The sequence below is a fragment of the Diadema setosum genome, chromosome 13 (genome assembly GCF_964275005.1).
Source record: "Diadema setosum chromosome 13, eeDiaSeto1, whole genome shotgun sequence".
In the NCBI taxonomy this organism is placed as follows: Eukaryota; Metazoa; Echinodermata; class Echinoidea; order Diadematoida; family Diadematidae; genus Diadema; species Diadema setosum.
In genome coordinates this window covers 2,209,532-2,232,138 of record NC_092697.1, presented here as the reverse complement: position 1 = coordinate 2,232,138, position 22,607 = coordinate 2,209,532, and the positions used below count along the sequence as shown (strand labels likewise).

Genomic DNA, 22,607 nt, shown 5'->3' with positions numbered 1-22,607 from the left:
ACCATCACACATGTGCTCGGTGATGCTATCAAAGAGTATAGAAGCTAAGAGGGCGTACTCTCGCGATTTCACACGCAAACGGGTGTAGTACGCCATGGATCCATGGAGCCCCACATGGAGCCCAATGGCGGCCATTTTCGTACTAATTATAATAGCGCGAGCTTCTTAACACGTGAGCCTATGGAGCGAACCCTACTTTCCTTTCATTTTCTTCATTTTAAGGAGAGACAAAGCGGTAAAATTGTCTTTCAGACCTCAAAATATCACAAGAAGTATATTTTCTGTCGATACTTAAAAAAAAAAATTTGAAGTAATGTCATTTACTTTTCAATCTGTAGTCCTTCAAAGTTTGTGTTTGAGCTGACAAACGCCGTCTATCTCTTTCTCTCTCGGGCTACTTTAGCTCAAACTTTGTGGGACTGCATATTGGAAAATAGATGACATTTCTTCAATTGCATTTCATGATTAGACAGGAATGATACTTCTGTATGACAAAACGACGTCCTAAGTACATCTCTTCCCCTGTATGCCCCCTAAAAAGGGGAAAAATGAAAGGGAGGCAGAAATCACTACGATAACGGCACTGTATCTCGTAATATACGCCCTCTATCGGTCTCTTAGCTAATGGCGTCCGTATTTCGCCCATGAGCGTATTACGCGAAATCGCGGGAGTAAGCCCTCTTACCGTAGCTTCTATACTCTTTGGATGCTATCAAGAGCAAACACCAAAAGCTAATGTATTAAATGTACTGAAAAACGCGTCTTCTTATGTTTCCCACTCTTCGTTCTTGAGAATCATAACCTTGCGCTAAAGCGTCAAAATTTAGGCACGATATCTTTACAACCTCCCAGCCTACCGGAGGTTCGGTGCGAGGTTTCTCGAGTTTCTTAATAGCATGAGCTAAGTGCAAACCGGTGTCTGTTTCAATCGGTTAGCACGTTCATTATACCATGTCATTCACACAAGATAAATCGATCCTGTCCTGTGGATCCTGTGCTTCTCTCTGTGGATACGGCAAAGTTCGGTGTACTGGGTGTACATAATGCTTCTCTTTGGAAAAGAAGTTTTATGCGAGTTTGAAGAGGAATGGCTTGACCTGCATTTACAGGGGTAAGAAAAATTATCGTTTCATACTGCAGAGCTATAACAACCGTTCAGCGGGGGAAACACAGTCAATAATTTTGTAGTATGCCACTGTCCACTGTGTCAAAGGCTAATCTGGTAAAATCGTCGGTCTTACAGCTCGTCAATGGTGTGTAGATCTACACGACCGCTCTGAGCTCTGCCAGGTTGGTCAAACATATCCGACTTTCTCGCCGATTCGTTCGTTTTATCCTCCTCTTTCTTACTTGGCGGATTATCAACATTCTGCGTCGGCGTCCCCGCACTCTCATGATCAACTATATCCGCATTTCTCTCCGCATTTTTATCCACACCGTTATCCGAGTCTCGACTATCCATATCCGACGAATATCCCTCGTCTTCCGACTCAGCTCCGTCAAGATCGGTTTCTGTTTCCTCGGCAGTGCTTCGGCTACCTGCGGAGTACCCCTCCTCGGGCGAGAAGTATCTATCGTGGAACAGAATTTGCCGGTGAACGTCGTTGTCAACCGTGATCCAGTTATTTGCGATCCATTTCGTTCCTGAAATGACGTCACAACCACCGTGCAAAGAGTCGTTCCGGTTGTCACCCATCCACCCTGACAGTCAAATTACAAAATAAAAGATATACGACGATAGTAAGAATTTCCTTCTTGAGTTGAACACAGTGTAGATTGGTTTGTAAGCAAGGAATGATTGTGGACGTTTCAAATAAAGCGGTTTAATATACACACGAAAAGGAAGGAAGGTACGATTAACCCTTAAATCGATCAACCTACAGGAGCACAAAGTGAAGACCCGACTGTTGCTTCAACTCCCATACCGTCCATCAACACATGTTAGAAAAATAAACATGATCTGGGTCGTAATTGTGAGTTCATGATAACCTAATGAGAAGAATATTTTTGCACAATTTTTGCAGAACTACGTTTTGTAAAATACTATCTACCGAAACATTGTTATAAAATTTGATTAAAGTTGCTAAATATGTAATGGATAAACATACCATCAGTTGCAGTCTGATATTTGCATTGCATAATAAAAACTTTTATAGTATACTCCTAGAAACTTTGAAATCAATTGGTACTTGGGTATATTCTCATGTTGTTCTTCTTGTTGATGACTATGGTTGTGTAGGTGTTGATGTTGTGGTTGTTGTTTATGTTGTTTTCCTGCTGCTGCTGCTGCTGCTGCTGCTGCTGCTGCTGCTGCTGCTGCTGCTGTTGTTGTAATAGTAACGACTGTTGACATTTTCATCGTGGAAATTGTGTCACAGTGTTATCGCTGCTGCTGTTGTTGTTATTTAATTACAGTTTATAAGTCGTGGGTGTCTACGAAGCAAAGAGTGTGAGGAGACTAGCATTCCCAGAGGGGTAATACTTTACCCCCTTACCGTTCTCTTCGTCCAGGTAGTGGTTGTACCATAAAATGGCTTTGCCCTTCTCGGGAGGCACGACCACGTTGGATTTGTGGCAGTGATTGGACAGGTCGTAGATGTCGTAAGTCGAGGCGTCCAGAGACTTGATAGGTGTGACAGGGATATGGTAGATAGTAGAATAGATAGGGATTGAAGCACTCATTGAAGGGAAATTCTAACCAGACTTCAAGTTCACTTTTAGTGTAAAGCGTGTGAAGTGCAGTGTCAAAAAGACGAGTCTAGTGAAAGTGTCACTAGAATCGACGAGGCAGATAAAATGGTGCGCATTTCTAAGTTTTGCGTGTGCACACAGTAATATCGGGCAGTCACATAGCATTATGCAAACTACACTAGGCAATGATTAATAGTTATTCATAGCCTTAAAATCCCCAATTGGTTCGTGTAAAGCAAAATCATTCCTGTGGTCAAAACGTCATCAACAACCCCCTCCGCTTCTCAGGCATCACTGCGACTTGGGAACAACACCAAGTATGACGTGAAGGATTCACAAACGAGATAATTGGCGACTGATCATAACAGAAGTAGATGACTGATGTCTTATGATTAAAATGGTTGCTCAATTGATTAAAAGTTTAAAGTCAATCGAATAAAAATATGATTATCAAAGAGATAAAGTTCACTGAAGTACCACAGAAACCTTCTTCGACTGTTAATAAATGTATTAAGGTGATATTCCTCCAAATACATGGCATTTTCTGTTTGAAGCTTTTGTGTTTTCCAAATTATTTTGTCGAAGATGGCATGTGCTGTCAAGACAGTTATTATAATATTATCACTTTATTAATCACAGGGAAATGATTTCTCACTCTTCTTTGTTTTTCCTTTCTTTGAATGCTGAAAATGGATTAAATGTTAACGCCATCGACTGATGGTGGGTTTTACTTTAAACTGAATCGTAAAAATCTGTCTACGCCATTCCTTCAAGCACACACGAGTATGGCAAAGAAGGAGTTGGTGTACATGAAGAAACGTTGTATGTACACAACGTTGCATACTTTCATTTCATTAATTACTAATAAGTTTCTTACGCTATGTTATGTTCTGTGGAAGGGAAAGTGAAAAAACAAACATTAAATTGAATCAAATTCAATTAACAAGTTCAATAGTCACCTCTAGTGTGAAAGTCTCGTTGTCGGCCACGGGAAAGGCCGTTTCGCCCCCTTCTTCTACGTCGTTCAAGTAGAACAAGACTGTCGCAAATCTGCAATGCCAATAAATCAAGAAAAGTACCTTTGATGATCATAGATTAGACAACCAAACATCGAGTGCCAATACACATTTCCCTGTTCTCAGGGGAGCACTGTGGTACAGGGGAGAGGTCTCTGAACTCTATAGTGTCTAGGAATGGTGAAATAATGATGATAATATTATCGGGTTTTCCGGAAACGAAGTGCTCACTTAAAGACACACACACACACACACACACACACACACAAAACAAACAAAACAAAATAATAACGCCACCTTCCGTGCAAGAGGACAATATATTGATAGCATATTCACCAAACTAGACAGAAATGTGACATAATGTATCAGAAAATCATAGATCAACGTTCCCCTGAGCGAACCTGACCCCGGGAAAAGCAATAGTTCGCCTAAACCTCCACATAAGTAACAGGAAAAAAAGCAAATTTTGGCATGAGTTGATTGTATAATTTCTTCCATTTTTCATAGTAATTTTCCGTTTGGCATTCAAGAGGGAAATGCATGATCGTTATATCCTGGTTATACAGGCATCACAATTTCTAACTTATATGGCATATAAATATAACAAGCGAAGCAAAAAACAAACAAACAAGCAAACAAAGACCCGGAGAATCAAAACGTAGTAACATTTATTAGAGCAATACATCACAATCAATGGAGGGATCAAACTCTTGTGAATTCTGTGCAAAATTGAACTTAAAGGGGATGGCTAGTAACTGATCACTGGGAATCAGTAGGAATGCTGGGGTATGATTGTTCCAATTCTTGTGGGATTCATTTAAGAGTACATTATGTATCTATTGTTGTGTGAAAATTATTTGCTTCAGAACGGTCTCATATTCAAGTAATGTGCAGTTTAATGCCCCGTCACTGTACAGGCATGCTAGCCTGGAACCATTAAACTGCACATTACTTGAATATGAGACCATTCTGAAGCAAATAATTTTCACACAACAATAGATATATAATGTACTCTTAAATGAATCCAACAAGAATTGGAATAATCATCCCCAAGCATTCCCACTGATTCCCACTGATCAGTTACTAGCCATCCCCTTTAAATCATTATAATGCACTTACGCATTACCAAAGTAAACAGAGGAGCAAATAAAGGAAGTAGGAAATCAGAAACGCACATTATACACCACAAACAAGCAGTGTACCACGGGAGGAAGTGAGGCGGAAAGGATAAAACAGCGCTGTGTCATGGTAAGAAGGAAAAGAAAAGAAGAAAAGGAAAGAGTGTTGCAGGTACATTTAGAAGAATTATTTAAAGGAAAGCATCAATCCACGTTCCAGACGGCTGTGTATAAATATAGTAAAATCACAAGAAATAGAATGGTAGGTAAACCTGTAATATCGGACACGACATAAGAAAAGAATGGAATTTTGAAGTTCTGTATATCTTCAAAAAAAAAATCGATATTGGTCAGTGTTGGTCTCATTATTTTCATTGATATGAGCTCTTATGGAAACGGGATATTCGTTGTCATTTTCCTGCTGTCTTTTTCTTCTTTAGTGGAACACTGTTTTGTTTCGATTTTGCGCCAAATGGACTGACGAAAATATAAAAAGCTTCTTGGGCAAACTTTTCAAACTCGGTGGACAATACGCCTGAGAGAGCGAAGGGACTAAACGGGGAAGAAGACGGAACGATCTTTTTACCTGCAGAGGCGTTTGTGGTTGAAGTCGTTGTTGAAGCGCGACGCCGGGAAATCCTCGTCGCTTTCGATGCCGAACGTATGAGCGCACTCGAGGTTGTCGTCCACGTCGGCCGAGTCGTAGTGGGCGTGGTAGTGACCGCCTGGCTCGTACCTCACCACCTGATCACGATAGAAGGATTCGAGCAGGGACGAAATGGGCTGGTGTAAGATTCGAGTTGGAACCAAATTGTACGTGCAACTTCATTCTATCTGCTCTCTCTTTCTTCCGCATGACCTGGTTTCATGAGCATTTTTTCGATCATCTTTTTCTCGTCCAAAATCTTAAATTTTTGCTCACTGGACATCCTCCTGTGTGGTTTAACGTTTGCTATAGTTTTATTTGTTTTTCCCTCCTTGTAAACAATTAAATGCCGGTTTGCTATTAATTTTTCACGCAAAACTTTGATTCATGTATGAACGTGCTGTAATAGTGTACATGTATTTCACCAGGCAGGAAAAAAATCAATATCAAATATCAAATAAAGTCAATATGAAGCAGAAACTATAGTAACTGAGGTAAACATTAACCTTATTCTAACTGGGCTATTTGAGACCAAGTTTTTACTGGGGGGGGGGGGTCAATTTGACCCCCCCCCCCTTCAGATCTCGGCCGCCGATCACGCGATCGCCGCAAAATTTTGCCTGAACATAGAGCCGGATGTCAACTACAAGATTACATGGTCATACAGTAGAAAAATGTTGATTTCATATTTTTTGATAAATTAATTATGCAAATTAACGCATGAAATCATATTTTCACCTATAACTCCATCAAAAAGACTGAGGGATTATTAAATTTTTGTGTCAGAGTTCCTCAAGACACATTAAAACAATTTTCTTGTAAAAAAATAGCGCAATCAAAATCATTTTCTTTTGTTTTTTATTGTTTTGTTAATTTCTTATGTATTTTATTGTTTTTTCGATCTTTTGTTTTCTATTGTTTTTTTGCCAAAATTTGTTGGAGGCACTTTTTCAAGCTTATCTACATTAGAATTGATTTATTTCAATGGTTAAAAGTTGAAATAATCTAATTTATATCAATTAAACAAAAAAACACAGTTTGCATTGGATTTGCACACGAAATCATGAATTCGAGCGGTTTTTGGGTTGACATGCATATGCAAAACATTGCATAACTTCAGAACGGTGTACCCGGACGTCGCAAATTTGGTCTCAAAATATGCGGGAGACTTTAATGAAAAAAGTCATGAAACGACGCGGCAAAATCTTTGCGCGTTGCGGAATCGTGGCGCGAAACGTCGAGGGGGGGGGGGGTCAATTTGACCCCCCCCCCAGTTAGAATAGGATTAAACTATCATTATTATTGTTATTCATAATTATTACTATTATCATTATTATTATTATTGTTATTATTATTATTATTATTATCATTTTATTATCATTCTATTATTATTATTATTATTATTATTATTATTATTATCACCACCATCATCACTGCCATCATCATCATCATCATCATTATTACCTGTAGTTGCTCACTGGTCTGTATGATGCTACCCGGAAGCCAGGTCAGTCCTATTACCCTGTGTAACGTGAGAGAGGGAGAGAGGAATATTGACATTGACAATGACATTTTTATAGGAGATACTACACATACGTGATCGTTTGACAAGCATCGCATGATAATGTACAAATAGATAATAGGTAGAAATTAAGTTACATTAAACTTCAGAAACATGAACAAGTTGAAGAGTTTGTTTGCAAAAACCGATAAGTCCATATTTGCCAAATGGAGATATTTGCGATTAAAGGTCGTGAAAAATAAAGAGAATAATAAAAAAAATTTTGCTTCTTTTGACCATAATTTCAAAAATGTACCTTTATATCTAGTGACCAATATATCATTTAAAAGTTATTGTTTTGTACTTTATGACAGAGACCTTACTTCAAAATCTTCAAAAATGGACTTATCGGTTTTTGCAAACAAACTCTTCAGTTGGTAGATAAATAAACAATTTCAGCCTACAGAGTGATTCGGGAGAAGAGCAAGAATGGACAGAACGCAGACTGAATTTTAATAATTTGCATATCATAAATAACGGAATTTGCAGCCGGCTGTGAATGCGATTTTTAATCGTTTCAGATCTTACACAAGAGTATTATCCCAAACTCAACTGGATGATCCTGAGCTTCTATGTCAGCGTTTTGTTGCTCTTGGTATTTTTCTTGATCTCCATTTAAGGACCTGTGCTGTCTTAAGTATCTTTCCATAAAGTAAATGACGATTTACCGATTTAGGCGTTAAACACGTTGGTATAAATCTGGATTCTTCAAAATGTAAATGTTCGAAGTTCAGATTAATTGGTGTCAAGGCTTATAGCTGTTGTAACTTCACACTCTTATGGTTGTAAAGTTGTTCTTGGCAAAATTAAAATCAAAAGTATAACGTTTTTAATACGTAGTTTAAAAAAAAATAAGATTAAAAGTTTTTAAGACTTTATAGATATTAGCACTTTGATAAGAATGGATTAATCCGAGTTATATCGTGATGTCATGTTAAAGGGACTGTACAGTACTGGTTGAGGTAGGGATTCATGTTTTGAACATTCCTGAGTGAGATAATGAAAAGCCTTCTGTGAAATATGAAAGAGCATGTAATTTTAAGAAGGATTCAACGTTTATTTGATGAAAATTGGTTTTCAAATAGCTGAGATATCAAAAAAAGTGCTAATAATAAAAGGCGACATGCCCCAACTTTATTAGTATCTCTTTGTTTCACCTTATTTTTGGATATCTCAGCCATTTCAAAACCGATTTTCATCGAATAAACTTTTGATACCCCTTAGAACTGCATGCTCTTTGACATCTCATAGAGTGATTTCTGAATATCTCACAAAATGTTAAAAGCTAAATCTTCACCTCGACCAGAACTGTACACACCCTTTAAGGTGTTACTCTATATTCATGATTCAGTTGTGTTGATGTTGTGAGTTCGCTCCTATTGCAGTGTTTGCTGTTTCGTTAGTATATTAGTACTTAATTGCTATCTTCTGATTATTAATTTTTGTGTTGTAATAAGTTTGCATTCGACGTCTTTGTGGTATGAAAGGAAAGTCACATGCAATTCAGCTATGTTAGTCGTAATGACGATTTTGGCAAATAGATCATTCTGATATATTTTGTGATGTGCGTGTTCTTTGATGGCGATGTGTTGGTTCTGGCGCGGTGAGGTGTTTTATACAATGCTCCTCGTAGTAAAGGATTTAACCCTTTGTATGTTTTGAAAGAAATCCCACAGTGTCGTACACACTGTTCAAAATCCCCGGCACAAAAAGGATTAACCCTAAAAAGATTGGGCTATTTTGATGCCTCCTAGGACTGGGGGCTCATTGGGCCCCCCCCCCCCCCCCCCCCTCAAGATCTTGGCCGTTGACCGTGTGATCGCAAGGAAAATTGGCACGCGCGTCACCCACAAGGTAATCTACAATACTGCGTAGGTAAATATTTCATAAATATTCAAATTTATTTTAATAAATCAATTATGCTAATTCATGCATGAATTTTAAAAAAATGGCTGTAAATCTGTAATTAAAGGTCCAAAACTGCTAATTTTTGGTTTAGGTACTCTGTGTAGGATTCTCATTGAATGTACATAAAAAAAAACGGCGGTATCAAAATGTTTTTCTTATGTATTTTATTGTTTTAAAAAATTCTTATGTATTTCATTGTTTTCAACTTTTTGTTTTTTATTGTTTTTTCGATGGAAATCATTGGCGACATTATTTCGATCATAAAGAACATGAAATTAAGAATTTGCATTGGATTTGTACATGAAATCACGTTTTTGAGCAATTTTGGGTCTGACATACACATACAAAATATTGCGTAACTTCAGAACCGCGTACCCGGGCGTCGTGAATTTGGTCTCAAAAGTTGCGCAAGACTTAAAAGAAAAAGTCATAAAACGTCGCGGCGCGAGATTTTTACGTTCCAGATTTATCACGAAAAATGTCGAGGGGGGGGGGGGAGAGGGCCAAAAAGCCCCCCCCCCCCCCCCCCCAGTCTTTTTAGGGTTAAACACAATATTCGGACGGAGACACTCATTATGTGTCATTTTGGTGCCGTATATTGCCGGCTTAACACAGAGTACGCGAGCACCGAGTTAGATTAGGATATACCTCATTTCGTCCTACAAATCGCTCAAATCTATAGATTTAACGCAGGAGTGAGCGGATTCTCCCTCTAGGAATAAGTTAAATCTATGGAAAGAATTCGCCCGTTCTGAGGGCAGCAAGGAAACCGGTCGCAAACCGCACTGCGCAAACACTGGAAATTAAGGGCTCCGATTTTTGACCGCAAAGCGTGCTCTCCATCCCTATGAAGGATTTTGTTGTTATTGCAGACGTTTATTAATGGCCGAAGTGTCCTGCGTGAGTCATTAAAAGTTTCTTGTCTGAGTGCAATTCTTCAAAATGTTTAAAAAAAAAGGTTGGCTCTATATAGAGTAAAAGCAGATAAACAGAATGACAGTGGTGTCAATAAGATTAGTAAAAAAAAAAAAATCATGAAATTTGAGCCCTTTGGTGTTCATGTGTAATTGTTCGATTCGTTTGCAGAATTATCAATAGCCTCTTAATGATTGATTCTCAAATTGGCAACTCAGAAGACCAAATTTCCTGTTTCTCTCTCAAACTGGCAATTGTTGCAATACTGTCTTCTCCGTTACGAACAGATTCTGGGAATTTCACCAGTTCTGCCTAATCTTACCCCAATATAACATGGGGTCTTATAGGGCAATTACCCCCCTGGGCAATTACCCCGGATCTTTTCCCTGACCCTAAACCTAATTATAACCCTAACCCAAACTCTAACCCTAAACCAACCCTAATCTTTACTCCAACCTCATCACTAACCAGTATTTAGCCGGGGGTATAAATTGCCCTCGGGGTGGGGGGGGGGGGTAATTGCCCTGATACGATAAGACGTGCAGTGACTATTTAGAGTTGCCGATTTGTGACAGGCTTCCACCACAAAATTAAGTTTTTTTTTTTTGTTTTTTTTTAAGTAACCATGCATGGATCATGCATGGATTACGACAGTCGTTTTCAGCATCAAAATGTTCTCATTCTGATAACAATAATCATTATTATTATTTTCATTTTCATTGTTATGTTAATCAATATCACTGTTTACTCGGGTGTATTTGGGTGTAGGGACTGGAAGCTAAGCTATCTGGAAGCTAAGCTATCCGTCCCTCGTTAGGGATAAAAATATCAACATCACCATCACTACCGTGATCATAAGATTCGTCATTTACCGATCCTGGAGTCGTATAAGCACCTCGTCGTCCGTGGTCCACTGGTCTAGCCAGGTCTGTTCGCTAACCCGAGCCTGGCTCCGCTTGGCTTCCCGCTCGTCCAGGCCGCCGATCTCCGCTAACCACTTGTTGATCTCCTCCTCCATCGCGGGCGTATCGGACGCGATGAATTCGTCGAGGTCGACCACGCCGTCGTTGTTGGTATCGATCTTCTGGGCAGCCAGTTCCTGCGTCGATAAAACAAACACAGGATAGGTTGCATGTTATTCCGGATTTTGTTCTGTTTTGTTTGTTGTTTGTTTTATTTTTTCCATCTGAGAATGCACAGCCCATATTCAGCGGCAGTAGCTGGTCTTCCATGGGGTCCAGTTGGGTGTGAGGCGGACCACTTCACCGGATTATGTGCCCTGCTCTTTAAATGAAGAAAAGGGATCGTTTGCGTGCATGAGTTGTGACTCTCTCTCTCTCACACACGGGACTTCCATTTATGTCCTATCCGAGAAACGGAGTGTTTTGCCTCTTATAGAGGGAACGGTATGATTACACACAACATTGCTCGGTTGTCAGGAATCGAACCCAGGTCCTTTGGATCTGGAAGCAGACGCTCTACCGACTGAGCCAAATCACCGCTAAAAGAATAGGTTAAAGACTTTTCGTTCCTTGACCTTACAGCTATAAGACTGTTGGATAGGTTAGAAGACGACAGGCTGAGAAGGGGGGAAGACTGGGTGTGATATCAAACCTTCAGGAGGGAGGATCCCGAATGCGAAGGGTGAACGATGCTGAAGGATGCAGCAACAAGGGGGGAGAGAGAAGAGGACGACCGAGGAGAAAATTTGCATAGATGCGGAGAGAGAAGACATCAGGGGGACCAGAACGCAGGAGGAGGATACAGAGGAGAGAGTGAGACGGGGAATCCCCTGGAAGGAAGCAGCATGAGGAGATGGGATTAACGAAGTAGTAGTAGCAGTAGTAGTAGTTTATTGTGTAGTAGAAGAAACATTGTTATTCTTCTCCTTCTCCTTCATCTCCTTCGACGAAGTCGGTTAATCATTTCTGCATATATTCTATAATGCAACCTAGTACAGTCGCGATTACTTCTTACATTGGCACAGAAGTCTTACTAAATGATTGTTTTGTTCGATTTTATATCCAGATGATAATAACAATTTCAAAAATAGGGCAAAATATCATACAAAAAAGAAATGCGATACAAAAAATCCAAACGTATTCTCGAGGAAATAATGTTAATCTTTTTAACACCAAAAACAAACAAACAAACAAACAAACACAACCAAAGTCGTTTCTACAAATATCAATTTCATTACGGCCTCTTCGGACTTCACGTATTCTCCTACAGCTAGTGTTCAGTAATGATATTCAAATGAGACCAGTACATGTCATCACAATCCAGTAACGGCTTACGGACACACGACAAACTTCCTTTCGTCCCTTAGAGGTAAATGACCGGGTGCAGTCGTGCATTAACTGAGAAGCTGTCGAGGCTAGGATATTAATGTTGGTGGAAATCGTATTAGCAACTCGGCTTGTGAAGACAAGGCATAAGGGCTTGATGCTAATAACTCCACAGGGAATGACGGGGGGGGTGGGGGCACAATGTTCTACAACTTATCAGAAATACGGGGATGATGAAGAAATCGAGACAGAAGGAGCAAGGATGTAAATCTCTCCCTAGAGGATAAATTTATACAACATCGGGGCATATCAATATATCATCGTGCACCAAACGGTCATTTTTTCGCCACCCTGAATCGTGAGCAGAAAGCAACAGGCAGGAAAAATATGACATATGCCTTGGTGCATATAAATATGTATGTGTATATACGTAGGTAGACAGAAAGAGACAGACACACAGACACACAGACAGACAGACAGGGATAGAGACAGAGACGCTCCAAGCTCATTGATGTACATAAATCATGTTTTGTGGGGCAAGGAGTATCTTTTATCCAATCAAAATTGTAAGCTGAGCTATAACGATGTTGACTACAAAATGAGCTTGATAATATTTGCATACTTGTATGAGTAGAATTCAAAGTGAATGCAAAGGACCCGATAACTATTATCATTTTAGGTTCACAGCAACTTCACCTTCAAATGCCTCCATACCTTGACATGATCAATTGAAATCTCCACTCCCTGGGCTGCTGAGAACGATGACACGGCCTCAAGGAGTTCTTCCGGGTTAAGCACTTCGTCCCCGTTCGCATCGAGTTCCCGGAAGTACGTCACTGTGGCTTCGCGGTAATCGCCGTCCGGAACTTCCTCGGGAATCGTCTCGCTCTTGTAAAGACCTCGCCTGGATGCTAGTTCGATCAGGTGGTCGCATTCGGCGTCAGTGAGGAAGTTTTTGACCTCTGAAAAAAAAAGACGGAATGAAAAGCTTTTGTCTAGTGGCCGAGCATGAAAGTCAAACAAACCGCAGCATCGCATTTCCAGAGAGCGAGTATTAATTCATAAGGCAGCGGGGGATTTCAATTAGATTCACCTCGCTCGCTAATCGTAAATGATAATAACAAGATCAATGCAAAATTTGGGATATAAATGACTCGCAGTAGGCCTACCTGTACCTTCACACAAAGGAAGACACCTCGAAGGGGGACTTCATATGTGCATATTTCTAGAAGTTTGTTTCTCATCTTATTATGACAACCACTATCATAGATCATGGCAACCACTATCATAACGCTTTGCTGTGGTTTACTTCAATTGGATTCATTCTTCACACCACAGAAAAATATTTTTGTGAAAGCTAAGAGACGGAAACGTATGGGGTTATGCGTTTTCTTTTTTTCGTTTCCCCAAGGCAAAACAGTAGCAAAAGTTAGGAAATTTGAACTTGGTATCTACTTACAACCGTGAATAGTTATATCACTATTACGGCGTGGTACAATATAATTTGTGTTAATGAGATTTTTGTCTATAATGATGTTTTCTTCGGACAGAGTTGTTATCTCACTCTATCATCAGTCAAATTGTTTGATAAAGGAACTGACTGAAGTGTGAATGACATAAATCTGCATTAGAAAACTCTTCCAAGAAGACGTATATAGCCACAAATACATATTCCTATAAATAATCATTGTTATTATCGTTATTACACCATAACCGCTTTTGCTATATTACTATGTGATAACACTTTGAAATTATCATTATCATTACTTCTATCTTTAGAATCACTATCATCAGTACTGTAGAGTTATAACTGCCCGTAAAAAAAAAAAAATGAAATGAAAAAATAAGAAAAAAAAATAAGAACGGGTGAGAGATCGGAGATTTCGCACAAAACATTTAGCAATCTAATGAAAATATTTGGTTGCCAAATGGACCATAATGTTAGATAAAAAAACCGTAGACTTTGGAAAAACTGACAAAAGAAAGCCACCTTCTGTACTGAACTGATACAATCACAGTACGAACGAGGCCATGTTATATAAGTCATCAAAAACGATGTGGGTAGAAGACACCATCTGCGATTAAGTATCCTCATCCTATCAACAACAACAACAACAAAACAGAAAATATGACGACTTTGTCATAATCATGGACATGTATCTTTTCGCTCCTGATACTGCGTATATCAAAATAGATGTTCCGTTGAAACATAGATTATTTTCAATATGAAATGATCAACTATCTATGCAGACGATCCTCTCTTTATTATGTAAGGGAGATTACAACTGAGAGAAAATCTGAGAAATCACGGCAGGTTTCCTTACAGTCGGAGACGAAAATTCCTGACAATCTCACGCTACTAAACGACCATGGTATGAGGATTCTGAAAAAAAGAAAGCTTGTCTGATTGCTGCATAAAATTAATGCACCGGCATGTAGCTTTGTGACAATGACGAATAGAGGGAGAAGGGGATGGGTAAGTGGCACATTGCAGACAGCATGAGACAATTTTATGCACAACCTTGCCATAAAATGACGGCCACAGGGAAATAATTCGTAGCATGTCTTCCAACTTCTTACCGAATATTGGTGGATTTATGGCGAGAGTCTTCATCTGTAGCGTTACGCCGTCCTCAACCTCCACGTCCTGCACGTGACCAACCTGAAATATATAGGAGTCAAATTATATATAATAAAATAAATTGAAAATAAAATGAGTAAAGATGATGAAGAACCATACGTTTGTTTTTCACGTTAACATAAACAGATTAAGTCAAACATACCAAAAATATGTAGTTTAACTTAGAAAAGTCATGGAATTCTCAAGATAAACTTAATGAACGTAAATAAGACTTTTGAATGCAAACGAGATATCCTGTTGACGTCATCCCCTCGCAATTTTCTTATTGGCTTGCTCGCATAGCTTCCCACGATTTCTTTTATTGCTTCAGTCTTTAAAAAGAAAACAAGAACATAAGATGTAATTCCTCGCATGAAATCATTCCAGACTTGTCATTTATGAAGACCCCGCATGAATATATTTACAGTTGCTCCAATGACTACAACATTATGATTTGATAAAATCCTGCATGTTTTAATTAACCAATGGCAGAATTATGAGACAATGACGTCAACTTCTCTGACGTCACCTTCTCTGATCTCATTTTCACACGTGATTGTGACTGATATAACTGCTCCGTCAAAAGAGGTGGAACTTTAACCAATCAAGTCCTTTATTGAGCAATATTTCGCTGTATAAATATTGCTGTCTTGTCATCGTGGAATGGCCATCTCTGAATTTCACTGCATCGATATCAGATTCGATGAAAATTTGTAAAAGTCATTGAATCTTCACAAAATCTGATAGAAATGTCTAAAAAGAAATATGCCAAAATAAGGAAGAAACAGGAACTTTGCTCTTCGAAAATGTACAATCAATTAAAGAATCAGTTAAAAGATCTGGAAATTCTGAGGCTTTGAAAGTTCTGCGACCGAATAAAGAAAAGAAAAACAAAGGGCCTCAAATTGTAGAGTTTCTCTTTTAACTCTACCGTATGCATGCAAACAATAGGTAATAGAAATGAAAATAACACTTAAACACAGAAATGTGTTTTGTTTTGTTTCAGCTAAGTCAATTTGATGTTATTGTTATTGCTGCTGCTGTTCCATAGTGGATGTCTCTCATTGCACACGATATACTAGTATGTGCATTTATCAGTCGAAATCCATGGACTAAATCTTGACTACCATTTCGAGTTCTGGTCATTCTCTTCTAGTATCTCGAGCTGCCTTTTACTACCTCGACGAGACGGGCTCTTTTCGAGGCCTCCTATATCTATCTCCATACAGCACTCAGCCTCTTTCACACATAGTGAGTAGACTATAGTCTGCTGAACATAAAAACTGATCGGAAACAATGTAATGCAATCGTATAAATGATATAAACTCGTCAAGAAATTAGATTAAACTAGGACGAGAACTCTAGACACAGAGTTTCCGTTAAGGGAAGAAGGAGTACAAGAGTCTATGCAGTCGGTCTTTCCTTTGCGAGACAAATCAAAATGATTTGAATTGTCTAGACGTGATGTGAGGTATGCAAAGATCAAAGATTTAATCATAACAGCTCCCGCACACACACTTTCCCTGGATTACTCACTGACACACACACACAAACACAAACACACACACACAGCATAAAGGGCACAGTCTATGAAAGACAAGCGGTGCCTCTTTAAATTTACCATACACTTCATGCGATGTTTTGTGGGGCGTCTATATTGACACAATCTTCCTATAGCAGTGACACAGAAACTACTGAAGTTGATCCCCAAACAATATCACGTTGTTCAAGCAATAATTCAAAATCAACATTGTCAGCATGTGCTCTTTTAGAATGATGAATTACTGTGTACATGTTTGATGTAAAGCTTATTCAAAACCTCAATAAATCCCATTTAGTATCAAAGCCCATCGAAACAATTCATCTTTTTAAATGTCAAGGCGGCTCAGTGAAAAAAAAAAAAACAATCAAATTATTTGCTCAAACTTGTGGCAGTCTGGCTCCTTACGTTTCGATATGTTTTGAGACATTTTTATAGTCAGAATATGGAAATATGAACCGCTGTACTTGTTAGATTCGTTGTTAGTGTGATTTGTTTGGTGTTTTCTTCTAGCAGGTTTTTAGTAATTGGTATTGACTGACGGAAAAAAAAAATACAACGACGAAACAAAATAAAACACATGGCAGATAATGAACCTAACCAGCGTATGGTATGTCTCTACCTTGGAAAGATAATTATACTTGTTACCAAATCGTAATCCGAACTAAAGTACCTTCTGCAGATAGAGACGGAGCGAATGTTACCAATTATGGATGCGATTCGGATTAATCAGCATTGGTGCAGCTATTAACAGAATGATTACTTTATTTCTGGAAGGCACGTCGCCCATGTGTTCACCAACCGTGACTCGCTCTCCGGCACACGACAGTGATATCATGAATACAAATTTTATGGTCTTTTTATTTCTCGTACACTTATAAATGATATTGGAGACGGAATTAGTCGCAGATAGGTCAAAGTTTAATTAGCTTCCCTGCGTGACTGGGGCGGCCCTGAAATCGACTGCTCGGCACCTGCCAAATATTTCCAAGAATATTCAAGGCACATGTGACTGGAATAAGGGCAGGGAGCGGATATCAATAGCGAGGGATGGTATTACTTAAACTTTCATCTTGCAGGATCCTGACCCGCACCGATTCTCAAAGTCCCTTATGGGACTCGCCACTTGATATGCACAACCTGTATGCGGCATATTTATGGTCGAAGGGTCTGCGTAACCACCAACCAGTTAGTATATTAATATTACAGCGAAGTTGTGACCATCTGTAATCGTATGTGGACGTGATGGCATGCCATTTTCATCTAATCAGACAAATTGCCCTCAGAATACTAATACCATTATTTCCCCCTTTCCGGCTGCTGTCCTCCATTAACACCCGAAGAAAAAGAAATGTGTGACCAACACAGCGTGACAGAAAATATCGCTGTTTTGAGGACGAGTTTAAAGTGGCATTCAATACATCAGATTGTTTGGGTGATCCATGCAGACAATTCAAGCAGCAGCTAGGTCAATTAGTGCCAGTTTCCTCTACTGTCTTGAAGACTCTCAACTCATCAAACTTCACCTCACTCTCCTTCCTTTCCTGGTATTTCTTCTTCTTTTCCTCCTCTTGATCCTCCACTTCCTTTCTCCTCTTCCTCCTCTTCCTCCTCCTCCTCCTTTATTAACCTGTTAGTGTTAGATGCAACCTGTGAGTGCTGACGTGAGGTTGAGGGTGTCTCACTTTCATCTAGGGATGTTCCGTCTGACTTTTGTTCGGTTTTGAGAGGATCGACTCTAATTTATGACCAATTAGTTACCAGAGTGGGTTAATGGATGATTGGTGTTCCTTTCACTTCTCACCCCTTCCACACCCCCCCCCCCACACTTTTTTTTTATCACGGAAGCTTGGTCGAGATGGCAATAGACAAAAGGATTATGAACTGAATTAGAGCAGATTAAAATTCTCATCTCAAATGTATGTATTGGTCTCAAATTATGGCAGTTATGAATCGAAAGGTTTCGTGATTCACATTGGAATAGTCTTTTCGCTATCCCATTATTAATTCATCTATTCTGCCACCTTTACATCTGTCTACACATGTATCTATCATCATCCACCTTTAACATTTCTTCCCTTCTCGGGCAAGAATAAACTTTAAAAACACGGCCATTAATATTTTGCAAACCAAGGTGAACGCCTCCGGTACAGTCGCTGCAAAACTCAACCAAAAGTACAACAAAATCCTGCCTTGACTTTCTGCTATTTATACATGCATCCACGACGAGTGTTTTTTGGGGGAAAATTGTCTCAGGCTATGCTTGACACGCTAATCAATCATACATATCAATCAAAGTAGCGTCTTTGATACTCCCACGTGGTTCCTTGTCGCTCAAGCCGTCGTCGGCGGCGTTTCCTTCCCCTAGGAGGGGGAGCACGTGACCCATTGTGGCCCGCAGCTCAGGGTCTGTCATCCCTGGTCTACCCGTGTATCGAAAATAATCTTTACCGTCAGAATTCAAAGAAATCATCAGCTTAAACAAGCTGGAAATTAGAGCACTAATTCTGACTCCTGTTTGAAAGACTTCATGCACTTTTTTCTGGCAGTTGTGAACTCTGAGACAATATAGCAAGACTTTGAGCTCAACGCACTATTTACTGAAAATATATATATATTGTGTATTATAACGTGTTCACATAAATATTCCGATTTGTATTTATATTTTATAAGATAAACACAGGGGACCAAACAGAGCATCAACGAGAAAGTCAATGACCCTGTTGATTATTGCTACACCATCAGATGACTTCATTATTACTCGTTCATTTCTTCATCTTAGGTGGTGTGTGAAAATACAGAATATACTAGAGTTATTACATTTTTTGATATATCCATTTGTTGGTTTGACTGTTATTTCGTTCAGGCTAACATCACCATGATACGAGGCTCTAATTACTAAGCAACGTTACAGCGATATATCTATCGCTATTTATTTTCTTTTATTTTACAATGTTTACAAAAACAAACAATGAAATGTATCGCACCTGAAGAGTTGAGAAAATATGGGAATTGATGGTGGTGAAAGGTATTCGCAATAAACATATGGGTAGATAGATAAATAGATCAATATACAGAATATGATACTCGGATTATATCATTATAAACAGACAAAAAAATAGATAGATAGATAGATAGATAGATAGATAGATAGATAGATAGACAGATAGATTAGATTAGATAGACAGGTAGCTATATAGAGTAGATGGATAGACAGATAGAAAGATAAATAGATAAATAATCAAAATACTATATAGTTGATAGATAGGTAGATTGATAGAGTAGATAGATAGATAGATAGAGACAAATGGATAGATCGATAGACAGATTATGATATTCATATCATATCACCGTAGATAGACAGACAGATGGATCTAGATGTATAGGCCAAGATAGATGGATAGGCCAAGATAGATGGATAGGCCAAGATAGATGGATAGAGATAAATAGATAGATAGATAGATAGATAGATAGATAGATAGATAGATAGATCGACAGATTATGATATTCAGATTATATCACTATAGATAGACAGACAGACAGACAGACAGGTATAGATAGATAGATAGATAGATAGATAGATAGATAGATACTAGTAGATAGATAGATAGATAGATAGATAGATAGATAGATAGATGGATAGATAGATAGACAGACAGACAGGTATAGATAGATAGATAGATAGATAGACAAACAGATAGATAGATAGATGGGTGGATAGATAGATATATCTAGATAAAGTAGAAGTAATCTCCTAATTGACGTAAATCTGTTTTCCTATTTGGCCAGTATCTCCCCTCCCGTGATCCATACATGAATCAATATATTTTAACACACACAAGTCATAGACGAACACCTGTTCTGACCCTAAAAACGATCGAAATTATTGATGAAATAAACCCCTCTGAACGCGATCATACGAGCTCTTACATTCATTACAGTTGCTCTCACACGTACTAGACACGATATGAGTTATTCATAGCAGGTTTTCCTATGTGTACGTAATTGATATACATTTCACGATTCCTTGCAACTGAAATACAACAAGTTGCTATTTGTATTCTCTACACAGTCAACCAAGCTTGACTGTGTGGTGCGTAACAAACTATATTTTGAATATGATTTGAGATTTGTCTTTGAAAAACTTGTTTACTTTTTTTTCAATCGGTTGAAAAGTGGATAAGATTACAGTGCTATCGCGTGTGGTCTAGATTTTTTTTTTTTAATATACCTGATTCTCATAAATGATCCACTGATCATTTTATTGATAACAACAACGCCAATAATAATGGTGAAATAGCGATTATTGAAGAAAAAAAAGATGTTGTTATTACAGGCCAAGTCAAACAAAAGTGGTTGCACACTGTACAGCAAGTTTTGCACACGGTTCTCGTCATTCATTTTGAAAGTTGGTCATTTCCTGCATCAAAATCATCACTTTTGACATTGATATACTGTACTAAAAGCCTATATTATATTTTTGGAACCCACATCCTACAAGCTTTGCTTTTTAGTGGGTTCCTCATATTACACGTCAATTATACGTCCTTATACATTTGTGCAATTTTGGTTCACACTGTCCATTGTGTTAAAAAAAAACATTTCTCTTTCAAAATCAAATGGAATATAAAACTTGTACGAAATGCGGAATATGGAACATGAATTTTAAAAAAAATGCAATTGCGATAAGGTATTTTTACGCTATATTGCGCACAATCACAGAGATTTTTTTTAACATCCCGATCTCAAAACACAATTGATAAGATTCCATGGAAACTACAACCTTATCTCAAGCTATATCAATCTTCCCAGAGTACATGTACATGATATTTTTTTATCCCGTTACCAATGGAGTCGATGTGCAGCTTGATTGCAACTATGCAACCAACCCGTGTAGGTAAAACGTCAGCTTTAGGATTACCCACCCCCGCAAAAAAAAGAACAACAAAAAATAAGCAAAAAACAGACATGTATCGTTTATTTCAAAGTTGATCAAATATTCAGAACTGTATGGAAAAATCACTGCCGGGGATGGGAACAAACTTAAAAAAAAAAAAATGTTCGATTTGAAAGCCTCACGATGCTACCGACATGACCGAGGGACTTTTGACATCCCTGAAATATGCACTTAAAGCCCCGGGGCTACAGCGTTCTGTGTGTTCTCAGAATCATTGTCGTCATCATCTCTGAATAGGTCAAAGGTCAGCCACTCTTGAAGTCTCGAAAATCACAACGCAAGTTCGACTTGTTCAGTAAGTTCTAGTTCAGTTTACTAGTTTAATAAGTGCATAGACTGGTTAACTACGAATGTTTATTCCTTCGACCGCTCTCCAAACAGCATCATTCTATCAATTGATAATGTCATTAGCTGGGGGGGGGGGTTCTTTTGGTAGAAACAAAGGTTTTTTTTCCATGGGCAAACATTACAAATGCTCTTTCCATTTGCAAGTATTACGAAAATGTTCTACAATCAAATGACGATGTTGTCCACTGGTATTCTGACTAATCCACGTGATATTGATATAGATGAGAATTCCGCCTACAAAAGAACCTTTCTTCACTCAAACCTTGTGTTAAATGATGACGATATCTGTCTTACCTCTGTGGGATCATATTGAAAAAGCCACAAATCGCCCTCATCATCATCTTCGAAGTCTTCGACGTCATCGTCGACGTCGTCATAGTCCTCATGCGACTCTCCTGGCTCTAGCGTCGAGACGACTTCCGCTTCGTCAATGACCACTTCGCCGTCGGCAGGAGACCGCTCCATACTGCCCGGAGGGTGGTCGCCGTGGTTGCCGGTGACTTCGCTACCGACAGTGCCGATAGACAGCGCCAGAAAACAGGCAGCTGTAATCAGAATCCTGATACCAATCCTCGAGGGGAATTTCTTTGGTAGCCATGTGAAAGTACGTCCTCTGATTGCCATTTTTCCTTCTTCAGGCATTTCAACAGACGGCTGCTTTTACAAATGAAAAAAAGGACTATAACCTCAATGGTACCTCGAGGTACCTGATACGCGGTGTTTCGATGTTCGCCAATGAATCGGAGAATGAGCGAGACGGTCGAATGTTCTTTATTGTCAAGCGCGTACGTGCGTGCGTCAATACAGGGTTTCAGTCTGGTGCGTTGTTTTGACGTAAATGTACCTTAATCAAACGAAACGTCGTCTCCGTCGTATTGCCAGGCCCTGCCTATAATTTACCATACAATTATTTCGTGAATATAGAAATATGTTTTTATCTCCGTTCTCCTCTTGGCTATTCCTTTCTGCATGTTTTTGTCCTTCTTTTTCTTTCTCGTT

The 22,607-nt window shown here is 38.9% G+C and overlaps 1 protein-coding gene across 1 annotated transcript; it reads right to left on the bottom strand.

The window, feature by feature from the left end:
* Positions 1–968: 968 nt before the first annotated feature.
* LOC140237059 (transmembrane prolyl 4-hydroxylase-like) lies at positions 969–22,232 on the bottom strand. The gene is made up of 9 exons (XM_072317000.1): positions 21,903–22,232; positions 14,724–14,805; positions 12,858–13,105; positions 10,728–10,954; positions 6,936–6,993; positions 5,412–5,569; positions 3,651–3,741; positions 2,496–2,622; positions 969–1,701 (listed from the first exon to the last, which is right to left on the bottom strand). Exons 1-9 carry the CDS (start codon positions 22,230–22,232, stop codon positions 1,238–1,240), a joined length of 1,785 nt encoding a protein of 594 aa, XP_072173101.1. The 3' UTR covers positions 969–1,237.
* Positions 22,233–22,607: the final 375 nt, after the last annotated feature.